Below are 18,134 nucleotides of genomic sequence, written 5' to 3'. Positions count from 1 at the left end.
TATATGCAGCAACAATTCCATGAAGCACATTAACAACATACAACATTCCCTTCTTATTTATAACCATTTTGTGATCATTTTCAAATCTGGACATGGCCTACTGGCAGAGCTCATCCACGTCATTCACAATCCAGTCATACAAAGCCTGTGAATCATGCTTGGTGATCTATTTAACAATCAGATGCTCCATTATTAAATACTTACACAAAACAACAGTTCAATGATTTTAAACTTAGATAACACTTAAACTACTTTAAAACACAGCCACAATCCACTGGGCCAAACCACACTACTTCAGGCTTACTAGTTTTAACCATTTTCAGTTACTTGTGAAACTCAGCTATACTTCTGACACAAATCTGAAATGATGAAACACAGTACCTTGGTCTGATTTACTTCATTTATAATATTTTTAATTACTTTCGAATACTTGAGTAACTTTAGATTTGTACATAACAATACCTGAACTCCTCCTACTATCTTCCTGTGAAACAAAACATGTAGAATGACATCTGCTCTGTTTCTATCAAAATAGTTACATTTGCAGCATTTAGCAGACAGCCTTAAGCCCTGTTCACACAGGGACGATTTTCGCAGGGCGAAAAACAGTCCGTTTAACGCCCCAGTGGCTGTCAGTGGAGGTGTTCACACATAAAAAACGCTTGGCGTCAAAGCGTCAAATTTTTTTCATGTCGAGGGGGTCATTTTTTGTTTCTTTTTTTTGACAGGCTGTATCAAAAACTTTCCAGCCAATGAGATTCGTGCTTTTGTTCATGTGCCTGGAGCCTCTTTATTATTATTATTATTAAAGTTACATAAAAGTACGACTTGGTGGCGCTCAAGTACTTCATCGTCTTGCCGACAATGAAGACGCAAACACCTACCATTTTAGTGAGAGTGCATAAGTGTCATACCCGAAATATTTTTTATACTTTATTAGCTCACTGCTAATAAATCCTTCTGCCTACACACATAAACAAGGTGTCCTTGGAAAGCACCAGATTCAAAATGACACACTAAATACTATACAAGTGTATTTATTATGTTTATTATTGTGGCTAGTTTGTTTGTTTTACGACACTGAAATGCAAGCATATATTCAAAATGATCCAATTAATTCTTTCAGTGTTGCTTTCTACACTAAATAGCATTTTTTTTTTCATTGTTGAAAAAATTTGTCTCAGAACTTTCAAAACCAACTGAGTAATGATGACAGTAAACTGGCTTAATTTTATTGGCCTTATTGGCTGCTTTTTCTTTATGGTTTAAGTTTATTTTTATTTTTTTCATGAGTGACATTAGGATTGCATCCTTAAATGTGAATGGAGCTAGAGATTGTATAAAACATACAGCGATATATAATATATAATCATGAAACAGAAACAACTTGATGTTTTATTTGCACAGGAATCACATAGCAATGAAGCAAATGCAGTTGAATGGGCTAAAGAATTTAGAGGTCTTTCTTTTCTAAGTCATAAAATCTCACTTAGTGGAGGTGTTAACATTTTATTCACTTGTTATTTTAAGATGGAAGGGGCTGTGAAAGGTAGACTTATAAAGATTCGAGCCAAGTTTCAACTAGGTCAACAGTACACTCACAATGTCACAAAATAATCCATAAATGTTTTAGAAGATGAATTTCTGAAATTCCAAGAAGTAGCAGAGTCAAGTGGAAATCAAACACATATTGAATTCCTTTTTTTGTGTGCAGAAATCTGTTTTGTCTGACCTACAAAGAATAAAAGCACAGGGGGTGCTGGTTAGATCAAGGTTTAAAAATATAGCCCAAATGGATGTACCATCAAAATTCTTCTTTAGTTCAGAAAAAAAGAACACGTTATACATTCTTTAGTTACTGAAACTGGTCTTTTTGTGTAAGACCCTATTGAAATATGGAAAAGAGCAATCAGTTTTTATGAAAAGCTTTATACATCTCAAAAAATCATGGAAAAGTTTCAAAAAGTGGAACTTTCATATATTCTACATTCATCACACATACAGTGAAATATTTCAAGCCTTTTTTTTTGTTTTAGTCTTGATGATTATGGCTTACAGCTCAAAAATCAAAGATCCAGTATTTCAAAATATTAGAATTAGGGCTGCATCTAACGATTATTTTCCTAAACGATTAGTTGGTAGGTTATTTTTTCGATGAATCGATTAATTGGATGGGGCAAACTTTCAGTATCTTTTTTCATTTATTTTAAATAAAATAAACAAAGTGTTACAAATATAAACTTCAGACTAAAACTTTACACAACTGTTTGTCCAGTTATATAAGACTGAAAAGAACCCAATGCACACAGACACACACCAGAATATATATTATTCATTTAGGAGTGTAATTTAATTCCATGCTTTTTGTGCATCCATAAAAAATAATGCATAAATACTATATATATATATATATATATATATATATATATATATATATATATATATATATATATATATATATATATAAATTGTCACATGCATCCATTAATGCATACATACTTATTATATATATATATATATATATATATATATATATATATATATATATATATATATATATATATATAATGTTTTAGTCTGAAGTTTACATTTGTAACACTTAGTTTGTGGATTTTATTTTAAATACATGAAAAAAAATGGTATTGAACGTTTGCCCAATCTGTTAATCTGAATAAAAAAATAATAATAATCGGCTGATTAATTGATTATGGAAATAATTGTTAGTTGCAGCCCTAATGTTATCATAGTACTTAGTAAACAAAATTATGTGAAAATTTTTACAAAATTTTTACATTATTAAAGACGTTGAAAGATCTTGAAATGATCTCTTCAGAAACAATAATGGATAAAAGCGAAGCAGAGCTAATAGGAAAGTGGGAAAGAGATACTCCCAAATTGGTTAAGTTGGAAAAAAGACGATTTAAAGTATTTGGGAGTATTTTAGGCAATGAAACAAAAATGGGAAGGAACAATTGAAAAACTTAAAGGTCATCTTATGGAATGGAAATGGATTGTAAAGAAATTATCATACAGGGGACGCATTCTCATTATTTATAATTTGGTGGCCTCTCTTTTATGGCATCACCTGGCTTGTATTGATCCACCACCAGGTTTACTTGCAAAATTCAATCTGTTCTAATAGATGTTGGGGGTTAAAATGCATTGGGTACCACATAATGTATTGTATCTACCAAAAGGAAGGAGGACAAGGACTTGTACATTTGCAAAGCAGCTTTTCAACTACAATTTATACAGAAATTTCTCACTGGTCCAGAGAACTTAAGTTGGAAAACAGTGGCCAGTACTGTTTTAAAGACTGTTGAAGGACTATGCTTGGATAAATCTTTGTTCTTGTCAGATCCCAGAAAAATCAACATATCCAGGTTGTCGGAGTTCTACAGTAATCATTTTAAAATATGGGCCCTTTTTCACGTGAAAAGGACTGAGTCTACATTTGGACATTTCAGGTGCATGTGGGACATCTAATTACAGCGATCATTAGATCCAATATCATAACACTTGGGTGTTTAATAAAATTGGCTGGCCCAAGTTTTGGAAGAGTTGAAGATGTAGTGGCTTTTTAAGAGTTAAATCTTTTAGATTTGTTGCACAAGTACTACTGAAATTACAATCTGCTTTTACAACAGAAGAAACCAAAATGCTTCAAGGTTACTGTGAGGGAGAGTTTATCCCTAATGAAAAAGACTCGTTTCCAAATCTGTTTCTTTCACCAAAGTTAGCTGAATACATATGAATTTTATTGGAGTCTGAAAAGTTGACAGATATGAATTTGCATGTAAGTAGTGGTAAAAAGTTGTATAAAGCTTGTGTAAAATCTTTTAACAAAAAGGGATTATATAAAACAGTTGATACACCATGGTGTGCTGTTTCTGAGATGGGTAAAAATGTCAGACTAGAATGGAAAGCACTTTACAAGCCACAGTTGACTCAAAGAGCTGGAGACGTACAATGGAGAATTCTGCATTTCATTATTGCTGTTAATGCTTTTATTTCTGTTTTAAAGCCAAATGTTGGCTAAGAATGTCCCTTTTGTTGTCAGAGGGAGACTATTTTTCACACCTTTATGCACTTTCCCAGGCTTAAGCCTTTATTTAATGTTTTGAAAAATCTTTTTAATTGTTTTAATGAGGAGTGTTTTGTGCAAACTTTTATTTTAGGTTTGAAATATGGTCAAAAATTTAAATACAAGTGTTGTTTATTGAATTTTTATTTTGGGAAAAGCCAAAATGGCTATTTACATTAGTAGAAGAGATAAAATTGAACAAAAAAGTTAACATAATGTTGAAATGCTAACAGCTATGATCAAATCAAGGCTTTTAATTGATTTTTGTTTTTACAAAGCTATGGACTTTAGGGATGCATTGATACCAATACTGGTATTGGTATCGATCCAATACAGTGCTCATGAACTGGCTCTCGTACTTGGAAAAAAGTGTTTCGATACCAAAAACCAATACCACACAATGTAGTGTACGTACAGCACTCATTGTACAGACATTGCTGCACAAAGAAACAGCAGCAGCAGAGCACAAAATGTCCATGGTTTGGATGTACTTCAAGATTAATGACACAAATCAAAGCATAGCAGACTGCAAACTGTATTCTGCCAAAACATCGAGAGGAGGTACAACAAAAGTTCATACAATACAAGCAACTTAATAAAACATCTGAAGGCTAAACATAAAAGCGAGCATGACGAATTTAGTGCTAGCTGCAGCATGCAACAACCAACTTTGCAACAAACATTAGCAAGGCGAGAAAAAATGTCGGCAGATAACCCCAGGGCAGTGAAAATAACAGCGGCACTCACCCAGTATATTGTTCTTGACGATCAACCACTGTCAGTCGTTCATAACGTAGGATTTCAATGCCTTCTTAATGTTTTGGAGCCCAAGTATTACACTCCCAGACATTATCATGTCACAGACTTGGTGAAAAAGCATATCATGAGCTTGTTTCATGGCATACCTGGAGTCAGCTTTACCACTGATATTTGGACTAGCAGCGTGTGTCCAATGTCTCTCATCAGCTTAACTGTACAATGGATAGATGGGGATTTCACAATCAAACAGACCGTGCTGCAAGCGAAGCAGTTTCGTGGCTCTCATACAGGCCAGGCAATAGCAAGTTTATTTGAGGAAATGATTGAAACTTGGTCCATTCCAAAAAGTTCTGTCCATGTTGTACTCTGTGATAATGCCAAAAATATGATAAAGGGGACTGATGATGCTGGACTGCCAAGCCTTTCGTGTGTTGCTCACACACTCCAGCTGGTTGTGTCGGAGGGTCTTCTATCACAGTGAAGCATTGCTGATGCTGTGGCAGTCAGATGCAAAAAAAAAAGACACTTTTTCAATGTGGAGCAAAACCCGCTCTACTGCATTGCAACTATACTAGATCCAAGGTCACTAAATAGTCTAATATGTGTATTGTAATTCATTTAGATTCATTATAACATGGACTCCATTTCCCAGCATACACAGTGGTCTACAAATATGGCCACCCCGGACTCCACTTCCCACAACACACGTACACTTCCACGCTCACATTCGCCAGACATTTAATGACACACACCTGTTTACAATCACTTACTCATCACTGTGCACCTTTATAAGCCTCCTTCTGTTACAGCCTCACCAAGAAGTAATTGCTCAGCTTACTTTGTGTTCTGTTATTACCAAGCCATTTATTTTGCTCTGGGTTCCCTGGTTTTGATCTTTGCCTTTGCTCACATTTTGGATAACTTTGACCACGAGTTTGATTTACGATTTGGATTTGTCTGCTTATTTAATAAACTACACGATCACCTGCACTTGCATCCTGCTTCGATTCTCTGTTCTAACAATAACATATTAAAACGTAGGAATATGCACGTTTGTGGTCGTTTATTAACATTATTATAACACTTTATTACTGATGATTTACAGATTTAAATATGGATGTCAGTTCACTAAATTTCCTTTTAACTTTTACTTTTAGGTCATTGTTATTAACTAAAATAATTTGACATAAATCCTATTGTGCATATCCTCAGCAAATGTGTTTCCTGTTGTAGATATAAAGATAGGTTCTTTTACAACACTGACAGAGCCAAGGAGCCCAAAGAAATTGTGATTCTGGAGCTACAGAAAATGTCTGCTGGAGAGGCAGCCAAACTCAAGGAGCAGGAGGAACTGCCTACTGGAAGGCCTTGCAAGGACCAGCCCAGTAGCAGTCTGGATAGCATGTTTGATGAAATTGCAGATGAGCATGCATCTGTATCACTGAGCAGTGTTCCAGTAGCTGATGCCATACAGTTGGAAACATACCTTGATGAGACCACACTGCCTCGTTCAGACAAACCTTTTCAGTACTGGTCAGTTAACAACATACGATTTCCATTTCTAGCTGAAATGTCACAAAAATATCTTTTGGCTCCATGCAGTAGGTGGAAAATCAAAGATTGTTCAGCTCTATCACACAGAGAATAAATAGAGCTCAATACCAAGCCAGGACCCTGGAGCTTAAAGTGGCAATGCTACCTGCTGCCCATACATTCGACTGAATTTAATGTAATTATTTAAGTCAAGGGAACCATTATTTATATCTCAAATCACAATTTGATTTGTAGAGCAAGCAGTTCAATACAAAATGATAAAATAACTGAAAATAACTAACAGCAGAAACAATATCTGTAATAAAATAGAGTAACAAACTTGTTCATATATGCTCCTCTTAAATGTAGCTCAAATGTGGAATCTACTTAACTGTACCTTAACCCCTCTAAGGATAGTTCTGTCCAATATACAAAGATACTGTCACATATTACAAATGGATTCACAGATTAGCATATCTGATGAACACTGTGTGATGAATGGCTGACAGACCATGTGGTGTGATAAGGTTTCCTTTGAGATAGCAAATATCTAAAAGCATATAGAAATTGAAAGTTCATTTTAAGTATTAATATAGTCAATGAGTACAGACAGAAAGATAAATCAGAAAATAATCTATGCACATTCAAAGACACATGGTGAGAGTTGCAGTGGCACAGCGAGCAGCACTGCTACATTACCACCCCATTACCACCCGGGTCAATCTTGAGCTATTAAGATTACTGCCTGTGTGGAATTTCACATGTTCTCCTTTTGTCTGCTTAGGTTTCTTCCAGGTTCCAAATTCCAAGATGGCAGCGTGGCAGTAGCATGCAACGGCCTCTCCAGATCGAAAGTGGTGCTATTTTTGTCTTGTAGCCCTTTTTTTTTTTTTACAGCACATGGACATCAGAGAAACCGGTGTTCATGTTTACCATTGCCAGACACTGCTAAAATACAGAAAACATGCAACAATCAACCCGCATGATGATCTGCTGGAGAAGCTACGCGATCTCGGCTTGCTGCGGAGACCAGGCCTCCAGTCCTTGGCATCGCCTGATGCAGGTGGCCGGGGGAGGGGACGTCGAAAGTGGTGTGCGAGGAAGCGGAAGCATGGGAATAGGGCAGGGGTCCATGCTAGGCTAAAAGCAAACCCTAGCTGGCCGGCTTTCCAGTCCATCCGCTCTCCAATGTCTGCTCCCTGGACAATAGACTGGATTACATCCGACTCAAGCAGGCAACATAGCATGAATTTAAAGACCACTGCATCTTTGTTTTGGCTACACAGACCACATCTCTGTTATGCTAATTCCTGCATACAGATCACTCGTTAGATGCTCCAAACCGGGTTTGAAGCAGGTGAAATGGCTGCAGGACCCATCTCTGCTCTTCAGGACTGTTTTGAGCACACTGACTGGGACATGTTCAGGGAGGCTGCAACTGACAGCAACTCCACCAACTTGGAGGAATACACAGCGTCAGTGACCAGCTACATCAGCAAGTGCATTGATGACATCACCATCTCCAAGACCATCACCACACACTCCAACCAGAAGCCGTAGATGACTGCGGAGGTGCGAGCACTACTGAGGACCCACGACTCCACCTTCAGGGCAGGTGACAAGGCGGCCCTAAGAACAGTGAGGGCCAAACTGTCCCAGGCCATCAGAGAGGCAAAGCGCGCACACCCCAGAAAATCCACAGTCACTTCACAGATAGCAGCGACACGCGGTGCATGTGGCAGGGCATTCAGGCAATCAGCAACTACAGGACAACATCACGCACCTCTGACAGTGATGCCTCCCTTCCAGATGCGCTGAACTTCTACGCTCGGTTTGAGGCACAGAATGACGTGGCTGCGAGGAAGACCACCCCTCCTCCCAGCGACTAGGTGCTGTGTCTAAGCACAGATGATGTGAGAAAAACTGTGTGCAGAGTCAACCCATGGAAGGCTGCTGGACCAGACAACATTCCTGGCAGAGTGCTCAGAGGATGTGCAGATCAGCTAGCAGATGTTTTCACTGACATCTTCAACATCTCCCTAAGCAGCGCCATTGTTCCACCGTGCTTCAAGGCTGCCACCATCGTCTCCAAGCCGAAGAAGTCTCCAGTGTCCTGCCTCAATGACTACTGTCCCGTTGCACTCACATCCATCATCATGAAGTGCTTCGAGAGGCTCGTCATGAGTCACATCAAGACCGTGCTGCCCACCTCACTGGACCCGCTGCAGTTCACATATCGCACCAACCACTTAACAGATGATGCCATCGCCAACACCCTACATCTGGCCCTCACCCACCTGGACGAGAAGGGCACCTACATTTGAATGCTGTTCATAGACTTCAGTTCAACATTCAACACAATAATTCCTCAGCACCTGACTGGAAAGCTGAACCTACTGGGCCTGAACACCTCGCTCTGCATCTGGATCCTGGACTTCTTGACTGGGAGACCTCAATCAGTCCGGATCGGGAACAACTTCTCCAGCACCACCAAGATGTGCACGGGGGCCCCTCAGGGCTGTGTGCAATCAGCCCTGCAATCAGCAGAATCCACTGCTGTTCACTCTGCTGACTCACGACTGTGTAGCAATGCACGGCTCCAATCACATCATCAAGTTCGCCGATGACCGTGGTGGGTCTCATCAGCAAGAACGAGTCAGCATACACAGAGGAGGTGCAGCGACTAACGGACTGGTGCAGAGCCAACAACCTGTCTCTGAATGTGGACAAAACAAAAGAGATGGTTGTTGACTTCAGGAGAGCACGGAGTGACCACTCTCCACTGAACATCAATGGCTCCTCCGTGGAGATCGTCAGAGCATCAAATTCCTTGGTGTTCACCTGGTCCCTCAACTCCAGCTCCATAACCAAGAATGTCCAGCAGCATTTCTACTTTCTGTGAAGGCTGAAGAAAGCCCATCTCCTACCCCCCATCCTCACAACATTCTACAGAGGAACTATTCAGAGCATCTTGAGCAGATGCATCATTGTCTGGTTCGGAATTTGCAGCTCATTGGATCTCAAGATCCTGCAGCGGATAGTGAAGACAGCTGAGAAGAACATCAGGGTCTCTCCCCTCCATCACAGACATTTACACCACATGCTGCATCTGTAAAGCCACTAGCATTGTGGATGACCCCACACACCACTCACACACACTCTTCGGCCTCCTGCCATCTGGAAAAAGGTACCGAAGCATTCAGGCCCTCACGGCCAGACTGTGTAACAGCTTCTTCCCCCAAGCCATCAGACTCCTTAATACTCAGAGACTGGACTGACACACACGTACACACACAAACACACACACACACTCTCTCTGAACTGAACAACATCCCACTCCAATTGCAATATTTTGCACATTCCTACATTGACTCTCTTACATTTTTGCTGCTACTGTATTATAAAAATATAGTATTTAATTTATTGTCAACTGCTATGCCCATATTTGGTATAATCTAATTTGCTGAATACTCAGTCATAGCATGTTATGTTTACATTTATACCATTTTTAAATTATATTGTTACTCCTTGTAACCTATCTTCTGCACTACCTGTTATATCAGACACTTCCACACTAAAACTGTGTACTGTTTGGTGCTACATTGTCACTTACTGTGCCTACTGTCCTGTTTTAGTAGTTACTGTACTGTCCTGTGTTTTTAGCACACGTCTGCACGTGCACTTTATGTAGAATGTTTGCAGATCTCATTTAGTTCTGTGTCGTCTCATGTGGTTAGTGTGTTGTTTTATGTAGCACCATGGTACTAGAGGAAAGATGTTTCGTTTCACTGTGTACTGTACCAGCTGTGTATGGTTGAAATGACAATAAAACCACTTGAACTTGAACTTGAACTTGGTTCTCTGGGTTCCTCCCAACTCCAAAAAATCTCCCGATGTAGGGTAGTCAATCTACAGCCAGTGTTAAATGCCTCAGATCCACCATGATCATGACCAGGATAAATCAGTAACTAAAAATTAATGAATTAATACATGAATGAATCAACGATGCACATAATTCATTACTGGATATAAAAACACACCCCCAGCCAATTAGTCAAAAGGTTACACATATCATAATTCTAACCACAATTGTGCATCAGAAACCCAGATGCAAAGATAAATATGTTCAGCTTGAACAGTCATGGGCAAGAGTGTAAAAGTGTTCTTTAAGAGTATGAGTTTATGTGCACATGGTATTGAGCTGGTACCATGTGAAAAATATTTCTCTTGTTGCTGCATCTAATAGCTACAGTCCTACTGCACCAACTCAGAATGGTGGGCTTGGACAACCAAGAACGTTTTGCTGCTAACATAAAAGAGACTATGGAAGCCTCACTGCAGTAAGAGACAAGAGAAAAGTTATTTAATTTTGATTATATTTTAAGTAACCACTTTGTATGATCCTGCTCTTTCATTTCAATAGCTCATGTTTGTAAACCTACTGTAGGCAGGGCATCAGTATGGAGTTTTGACCTAACTTTGGAGGACATTACTATTCAAATGGAGACCACCTTTATCTATAGTCCTAATATCTCTGCCACTGATATAATGATAAGATAGACACATAGACTTCTGCTTCCTCGTATTAAAGAAAGGTATTCTCATACACAGAATAGCTTGTTTCAACATGACATCACGTCACTGCATTGCTGTGGTACGAAATGCAAAAGGAGGGCAGGAAGTGATTTTCTAAATAGGAAGCACTATCACAAACTCAAAATGCTTATGTTTTGTGTCGCAAGTATTTCAATTCAGTAGAGAAATCACTCCTCTTCATAATATAAGGATCACATCCAACATATCTTGTGATTTTCTGTTTGTACCTTTCTCCTGTAATAGTGCCTAAACCAGTACAGTACGGACTTTCCTCCATCTTGTCTATTCTGCTTTTCACTTCCTGCCACCCCCCGAATTATGCACGTCATCAAAATCACCTGACTGCAAAAAAGCTATTATGCATGAAATGTTAAAAAGTAAACATGATTTATTTGAAGTTTATATTTCATTTAAATTAAATATTACGTGGAAAAGGGCGCACAGTGGCTTAGTGGTTAGCACGTTTGCCTCATGCCGCCATGGTTGGGCGATTCCTGACACTTCCCTGTGTGTGCGGAGTTTTCATGTTCCCTCTGCAGGGATTTCCTCTGGGTACTCTGGTTTCCTCCCCAGTCCAAAGACATGCATGGCTGATTGGCATGTCCAAAGTGTCTGTGGTGTATGAATGGGTGTGTGAATGTGTATGTGATTGTGCCCTGCAATGGATTGGCAGTGTGTACCCTGCCTTGTGCCCGATGCTCCCTGAGATAGGTTCCAGGTTCTCCGTGACCATCAAGGATAAGCAGTACAAAAGATGGATGGATGGATGGATTAATTGACAAAGATTATAAGATAACATATGCATTCTCTATTGTGATGTATGAAAAAGTATATGTAAAGTATATATAAAATAACAGCAATAGTACTATTTGCCCATACATTCTGGCCTATGCTTCTGCTGTATAGCCAAATGGTACTGGTCACATATTCTCTAACTAACTCTATACAGAGGGGTGTTTTTCCAGTAAATGCAAGGGACCTTTGTATCCACTAGATCTTAGAAAACAAAACTCTAGTTCAGAGGCTGTCGCTACCTCCCAAGATAACCAATGGTAGATATTTATTAGTGGAAAACAGTGGGGGGTTTTTTTAAGATACAAAAGGCTGCCTCATAAAACCACTGTGCCCTGATAAGATAAAGTTTCTGAGGACACAAGAACTTTTTTATTGCTTAGCAGATAAAATGCATGTGTGAATTGTCAATTTACACTGTAAAAATCACCAGCACAGATAATTTAACTTGTATAATTTAAGGTAAACAATATGGAAATTTGGCTATAGATAAATTTTGATATTTATGTTAATTTAATTGTATACACATATGCACACTGACAATTTTTTTCTACATGCAGCTTTTACATTCAGTTGTCCATAACAATAACTTACACAAAAACAAAAAAAATCTCCTAAACATTTATTCTGTTTTTCTACTATCTATCTATTATTTTTAAACAAAATTATGTTACCATGCCACCACATCTCACAGAACTGCACAAAGTTCTATCTATTAGCAATAACTGAGCAAAAATAAGCACAGTTGTTATTCTGATTCATTTTTTAAAATCTGACTAGAACATACAGGCACAAGCTGTAAAAGCATAGTCATTTTTTTTTTTAAAGGCCAGAGTTCTTCACTGTGCCAACATGTTCCAACATCACACTATGTCATATCAGTCCACATTTTACACTTTATCGGATGACCTAATAGACTTTCCATCTCTTACCTAATTAGTGAAGCCACCAGCCAGACTATTTAAGCTCTGTGAGATGTAGGTACATTTGTCTTTCATGCAGAAAGTACCCCAGGTAAGATTTCAGTGCTTAGGGTTTATAGTAGTCTGGCAAAAATTTATATTTGTCTATTCCTAAATAGTAAAACAAATGACTAAAAATAACCTCTCTCCTTGACAAAAGAATTACAAAACACAAGAGGTGCTATCAAAATGGCCAGACTCACACTTATTGCAGGTATTTAAAAACTGCTTTCAAGTTGATATTTGGTTGTATAATATATTACACTGATATAAAACTTCTGCTTTTTGTAGGATTGTGCCTGGTGCTGTGTCACTTTGGTAAGTCATGCAAATTTATAATACCCAATAAAATCACTATCTGTAACTTCTTTTGCGGTTACTTCATTGTTTTATGTATATTGGTGTCTTCATTTTACAGCAACTTCCAGGCAACTGGCGTGTTATTTCACCAACTGGTCTCAATACCGACCTGGATCTGGGAAGTACATGCCTGCTAATGTAGACCCCTTCCTGTGTACACATCTGATTTATGCCTTTTCTATGATTAACCATGCCAATGAACTTGTCACATATGAATGGAATGATGAAACCCTCTACCAATCCTTCAATGCTTTAAAGAAAGCGTACGTATGACAAAATGTATCATGTATGTAATGTAATGATAATAGTAATGGTAATTATCTAACCATTCACAATACCAACATGAAACCAGATAGAGTGTATTTATGATGTTTCCTGTATCTCTATAGTAACCCCTACCTTAAAACTCTTTTGGCTGTTGGTGGATGGAATTTTGGCTCAACTCAGTAAGTTTTTTTTTTCTTCACTTTATTTATAAATAATAGTTCTCTGATACTATATCACAGTCTAACATTTATTAGATGAATTTGTACAGACAATGCAACTCATGACAAATAAATCTTCCTCAGGTTTTCCATTACGGTCTCCTCATCTGCCAACCGTCAAAAGTTCATCCAGTCATCCATCTCATTCCTAAGGACACATGGATTTGATGGTCTAGATTTGGATTGGGAATACCCAGGTTCCAGAGGTAGTCCTCCTGAGGACAAACAGAGATTTACTTTATTGTGCAAGGTAGACTTGACCATGTAATCCAACACTGTATAAGCTGTAACTACCTGATGTAACTAGTTGATTTAAAAAGAGTTTGTCCATTTTTTCTGGTCTGGTCTAACCACTTCTTCGGTTGGAATTTGATCAGGAACTGGTGGAAGCTTATGAGGCAGAAGCTAAAGCTACTGGACGGCCTAAACTCATGCTTACTGCTGCAGTATCTGCTGGCAAAGGGACAATTGATGCTGGATATGAAATAGCAAAGATTGCAAAGTAAGGTTTAAAGTTCTAACTGAAATACATTGGCAAAATGTATCCAACTGGTAGGCAAGAATAAAAAAAAGTAATAATATCAGTTAGGAAAGAATTATGTTCTCTATCTGTCTATCTATCTATCTATCTCTTTGAATTTCATAATCGATATTTGACTGAATCTCTAGCTATCTTGACTTCATCAATGTGATGACTTATGACTTCCATGGTACTTGGGAGAGCTTCACAGGGCACAACAGCCCCCTTTATAGGGGATCTCAAGACTTCGGAGATCTTGTTTACTTCAACACTGTAAGAATTCTCTGGATCAAAAATATGTCTTGTTTTAAATTGTTTTCCTCAATGTAATGTCTAAACGTTACAGTTTAAACCTCTAGCATTCATTGTGTATTACAAAACTGAACAACACTGATGTTTGTTTCTTAAGGATTATGCAATGAAATACTGGAGGGACAACGGTACCCCTGTGGAGAAATTGAGGATGGGATTTGCCACATATGGTCGTACCTTCCGCCTCACTTCTACAGCTACTGGAGTGGGAGCTCCAGCCAGTGGACCAGCCTCTGCTGGACCCTATACCCGAGAGGCTGGCTTCTGGTCCTACTATGAGGTATTGTCAAAAAGTTCAACATAAAATAGTTCTCAGTTGCATTTTTACCAAGCTGTTAGTTGATACCACATACCACTTTCCCCAGATCTGTGGATTCCTTCAAGGAACAAAACTTGAGTGGATTGAGGATCAGAGAGTACCCTATGCTGTGAAGGGTGGTGAATGGGTTGGCTTTGACACCAAGGATAGCTTTGAGATCAAGGTACTTAAAATTTTACAGAGTAACAAAGGAAAGCTTTTGGCATAAAGGCAATTATACACATCATACATTCTTACTCTTACCACTCCTTTCCTCATAGGTACAATATCTGCAAAGCAACAAGTTTGGGGGGGCTTTTGTTTGGGCTCTGGATCTGGATGACTTTGCGGGCGAGTTCTGTGGGCAGGGGAAGCATCCTCTTATGGGTCACCTACGCAAGCTCCTGGATATTGGTAGGTAGCCACTGATACCTATTACCTATTACGTAACTGATAACCTCAAACCCAAATCTTAGTCACCTGATTTTGCATTCTAGATATGCCTACACCGCCTCCTACCACTACTCCCAAACCTAGTGATACAACCACACCAAAGCCCACCACAACTACCACAACTACCACACATGAACCTGGAAGTGGATTCTGTGCTGGAAAGCCTGATGGCCTTTATGTTCACCCTGAAGACCCAGCTAAGTTCTATAGTTGTGCTGGAGGTAAAACATTTTTAGAGAGGTGTGCAGATAAAACAGTTTTTGATGACACATGCAAGTGCTGTGTGTGGGCTAAGCCTTAAACTCAATAGCTTTCAACAGTAAAACCTAAATTAATGCTGTACAAGAACAATGCCACTTTATATTTAGGAATTAATATAAGGTAAAATTCCTGAAACAGTATTGGTAGAACCCTTGATGAACAGAACAAATTGTGATTAGTCTTAATTTATCTTCAGAGCACACACACACACACACACACACACACACACAAACATTCAGAACACTGTTGTTTACGGACCCGTGCCCAATGTGTCTTTTTAAACATTTTAAATCCTGCTGTAAATGTTCATTAACAATCATTGATATTAAACTCTTAAATATGTTTTTAGTTTTGAAAATTATAATGTTTATACCACATTAATTTGTCTATTTTTTGAGCAATAAAACAAATGTTTTGAAGCAAAGACCATTTAATTCATTGTATTTGTATTTGTTTTTTGAATTAAAAAAAATGCTGCAGTTTTAATCTTTTCAGGAAAATGCAACCCTTTAAATGCTCAGAATATCACAAAGCTCACTAGGTCATAGATTTATTTTATTTATTTATGGCATTTGGCAGACGCCCTTATTCAGAGCGACTTACATTGATCTCATTTATACAACTGTGCATTTGAGAGTTAAGGGCTTTGCTCAAGGACCCAGCAGTGGCAGTTTGGCAGTGCTGGGATTTGAACATCTTAATCACTGAGATACCACTTCCGGATAAATAACTGTTGATAGATAGTGTTGAAATTTTTGTGTAATAGAGCTAGAATTATATACAAGATTCTTACAATATCTACATCTATCCTTAAGCTGAGATGTAACAAAAAAATAAGAAGTTGTGATTTACTGAGACTGATAGCATAATCATGTTAATGAGCAAGTAGATGTTTATGTGCCTTTCCCCCCACTTTTGCAAGGTCTGTTTAACAGGAAGATGTGGGCTGTAACAATTTCTCTGCAGGCACACTGCTTTCTTCACAAATGTGAAATAGTCAAATATGTTTTTTCTTGAGCCAAATCAGTTGTAAGTTAGTTTTGTGTCAAAGAAACTAATAACATATAACAGACAATTGTTCTTCTTAGTTTTAAGTGTACTGAATCACTAGTCAAGATTCTTTCTTCCCACTCTACAAACATACATGCAGATTAGCTGTTAATTTTCTGCCTCTATTTATTAGCATCATTGCCTTTCCACAAAACTTTTTAGTGTATCACAAAACTGCATCAGCTGTGCATTCCTGACTACAGCTGGCAGCAATGGCCAGCTCTGTGACAAATTACTCAGTCTGCATGTTTTGGGAAGGTAAATACATTGAAAAAATATATAGAATGATATTTGAGGACATTATTAAATACATGATATTATCAATTAGTAGTATTGTCCTGTCAAAGTCCACAAAAAGGTCTTATTCACACAGAGGACATTGGAGGAGACAGCAACTTAAAGGCTTATTGGGACCAAAAATTTTTGTAGGTACAGTTATGAACTAACTTAAAGTAAAAGAAAATTAAAACCATGACAGTATGTTCTATATCCGGGTGTCCGTAACTATAATAGGATGCACTGGAGTGCTATCAATTACTATTTTATAAGCTTCCAATAATAAGGGTGGGAGCCATATTGTTAAATTAAAATTAAAATCAGAACAGGGGGAACAGTGGCTTTGTGGTTAACATGTTTAACCCCAGAGCACCTCTGGGGTTGGGGGTTTGAATCCTGCCTCTGCCCTGTGTACGCAGAGTTTTTGTGTTCTTCCCGTGCTTCATGGGTTTCCTCCTGTACTCTGGTTTCCTCTCCCATTCCAAAGATGTGTGTTGTAGGCTGATTGGCATTTCCAAATTGTCTGTAGTGTGTCAGCGAGTGTGTGAATGTGGATGTGATTGTGCCCTGTGGCATCCTGGGATAGGGTCTAGGCTCCCCCGCAACCCTGTGTAGGATAAGCGGTATGGAAAATGGATGGATGGGTAAACAGAACACTTGTCGCCATCTACTAGTCAAAATAAAAAATTGCAGAATAAGTTAAATATATTCAAGAAGACTAGTAATGTAAATTAGGAATGTATAAACAATTTTCATTCAATGTGCAGTTACTGAATTCTTGATCAATTTAAAACCTTGATAAAAAATACGGCCAACATAAATAAAATAGATAAAATACACTCACAACATACTGTAGTACTACTGAAAAATTATGGTCCTAAGCTTTAAAGATTTTTGGACTCAGCTCTATTCAAACAACAAGGGACACAGCACTGTGGCATGTTGAAAGTACAAGAGTGTCATCCAATGCAGTAGAAGCTTGGACCTGGAAACCGTATTATCAGAAGTTTATTATGTCACAGCGTAACAAGCGGATGTTCCCTTACTGGAAATGATGTCATGTTTTCTGAAGGAACTTTTTTCCAAAGATTTCAGGACAGCATAACATATATTGTATCGTCAGGTAGGCATGGCCTATTTTGAGAGTCTGCATAGGTCAATGATCATGTGCAGTTTGGGAAGAAATGCCATTTGATGCAGATAGTTGTCTGTCTGTGATCACAGTGGTTTTACATTCATTCTGCTATAACTTCAGAGACCTGTCCGTGATCCCAGGGAGTTTTGTGCCCAAATACCCTTTTACATTAATTCTGCTATAACTTCAGAGGTCCGTGATAGCTGTTTGAAAAATACTGTTGTTATGAAATGCTTGTTTCACTTAAATAAGCTCAAA

At 38.3% G+C, this 18,134-nt stretch overlaps 1 protein-coding gene across 1 annotated transcript; it reads left to right on the top strand.

The window, feature by feature from the left end:
* Positions 1-12,813: 12,813 nt before the first annotated feature.
* Positions 12,814-15,849, top strand: LOC128625282 (acidic mammalian chitinase). The gene is made up of 11 exons (XM_053653481.1): positions 12,814-12,940; positions 13,018-13,044; positions 13,145-13,349; positions 13,476-13,532; positions 13,656-13,821; positions 13,949-14,073; positions 14,241-14,364; positions 14,501-14,683; positions 14,769-14,885; positions 14,983-15,115; positions 15,199-15,849. The coding sequence occupies exons 1-11, from the start codon at positions 12,916-12,918 to the stop codon at positions 15,453-15,455; spliced, it is 1,419 nt and encodes a 472-aa protein (XP_053509456.1). The 5' UTR covers positions 12,814-12,915; the 3' UTR covers positions 15,456-15,849.
* Positions 15,850-18,134: the final 2,285 nt, after the last annotated feature.

The sequence above is a fragment of the Ictalurus furcatus genome, chromosome 21 (assembly GCF_023375685.1).
Source record: "Ictalurus furcatus strain D&B chromosome 21, Billie_1.0, whole genome shotgun sequence".
Classification (NCBI taxonomy): domain Eukaryota; kingdom Metazoa; phylum Chordata; class Actinopteri; order Siluriformes; family Ictaluridae; genus Ictalurus; species Ictalurus furcatus.
This window is presented reverse-complemented; position numbering and strand designations above follow the sequence as displayed.

Bases quoted from the DNA above. Each gene is read 5' to 3' on its own strand.
- LOC128625282 (XM_053653481.1), top strand. From the start codon at position 12,916: ATGGCCAGACTCACACTTATTGCAG. The intron at 13,045-13,144 runs GTAAGTCATGCA...TTCATTTTACAG, and splicing joins CCTGGTGCTGTGTCACTTTG to CAACTTCCAGGCAACTGGCG. The intron at 15,116-15,198 runs GTAGGTAGCCAC...TTTGCATTCTAG, and splicing joins ACGCAAGCTCCTGGATATTG to ATATGCCTACACCGCCTCCT.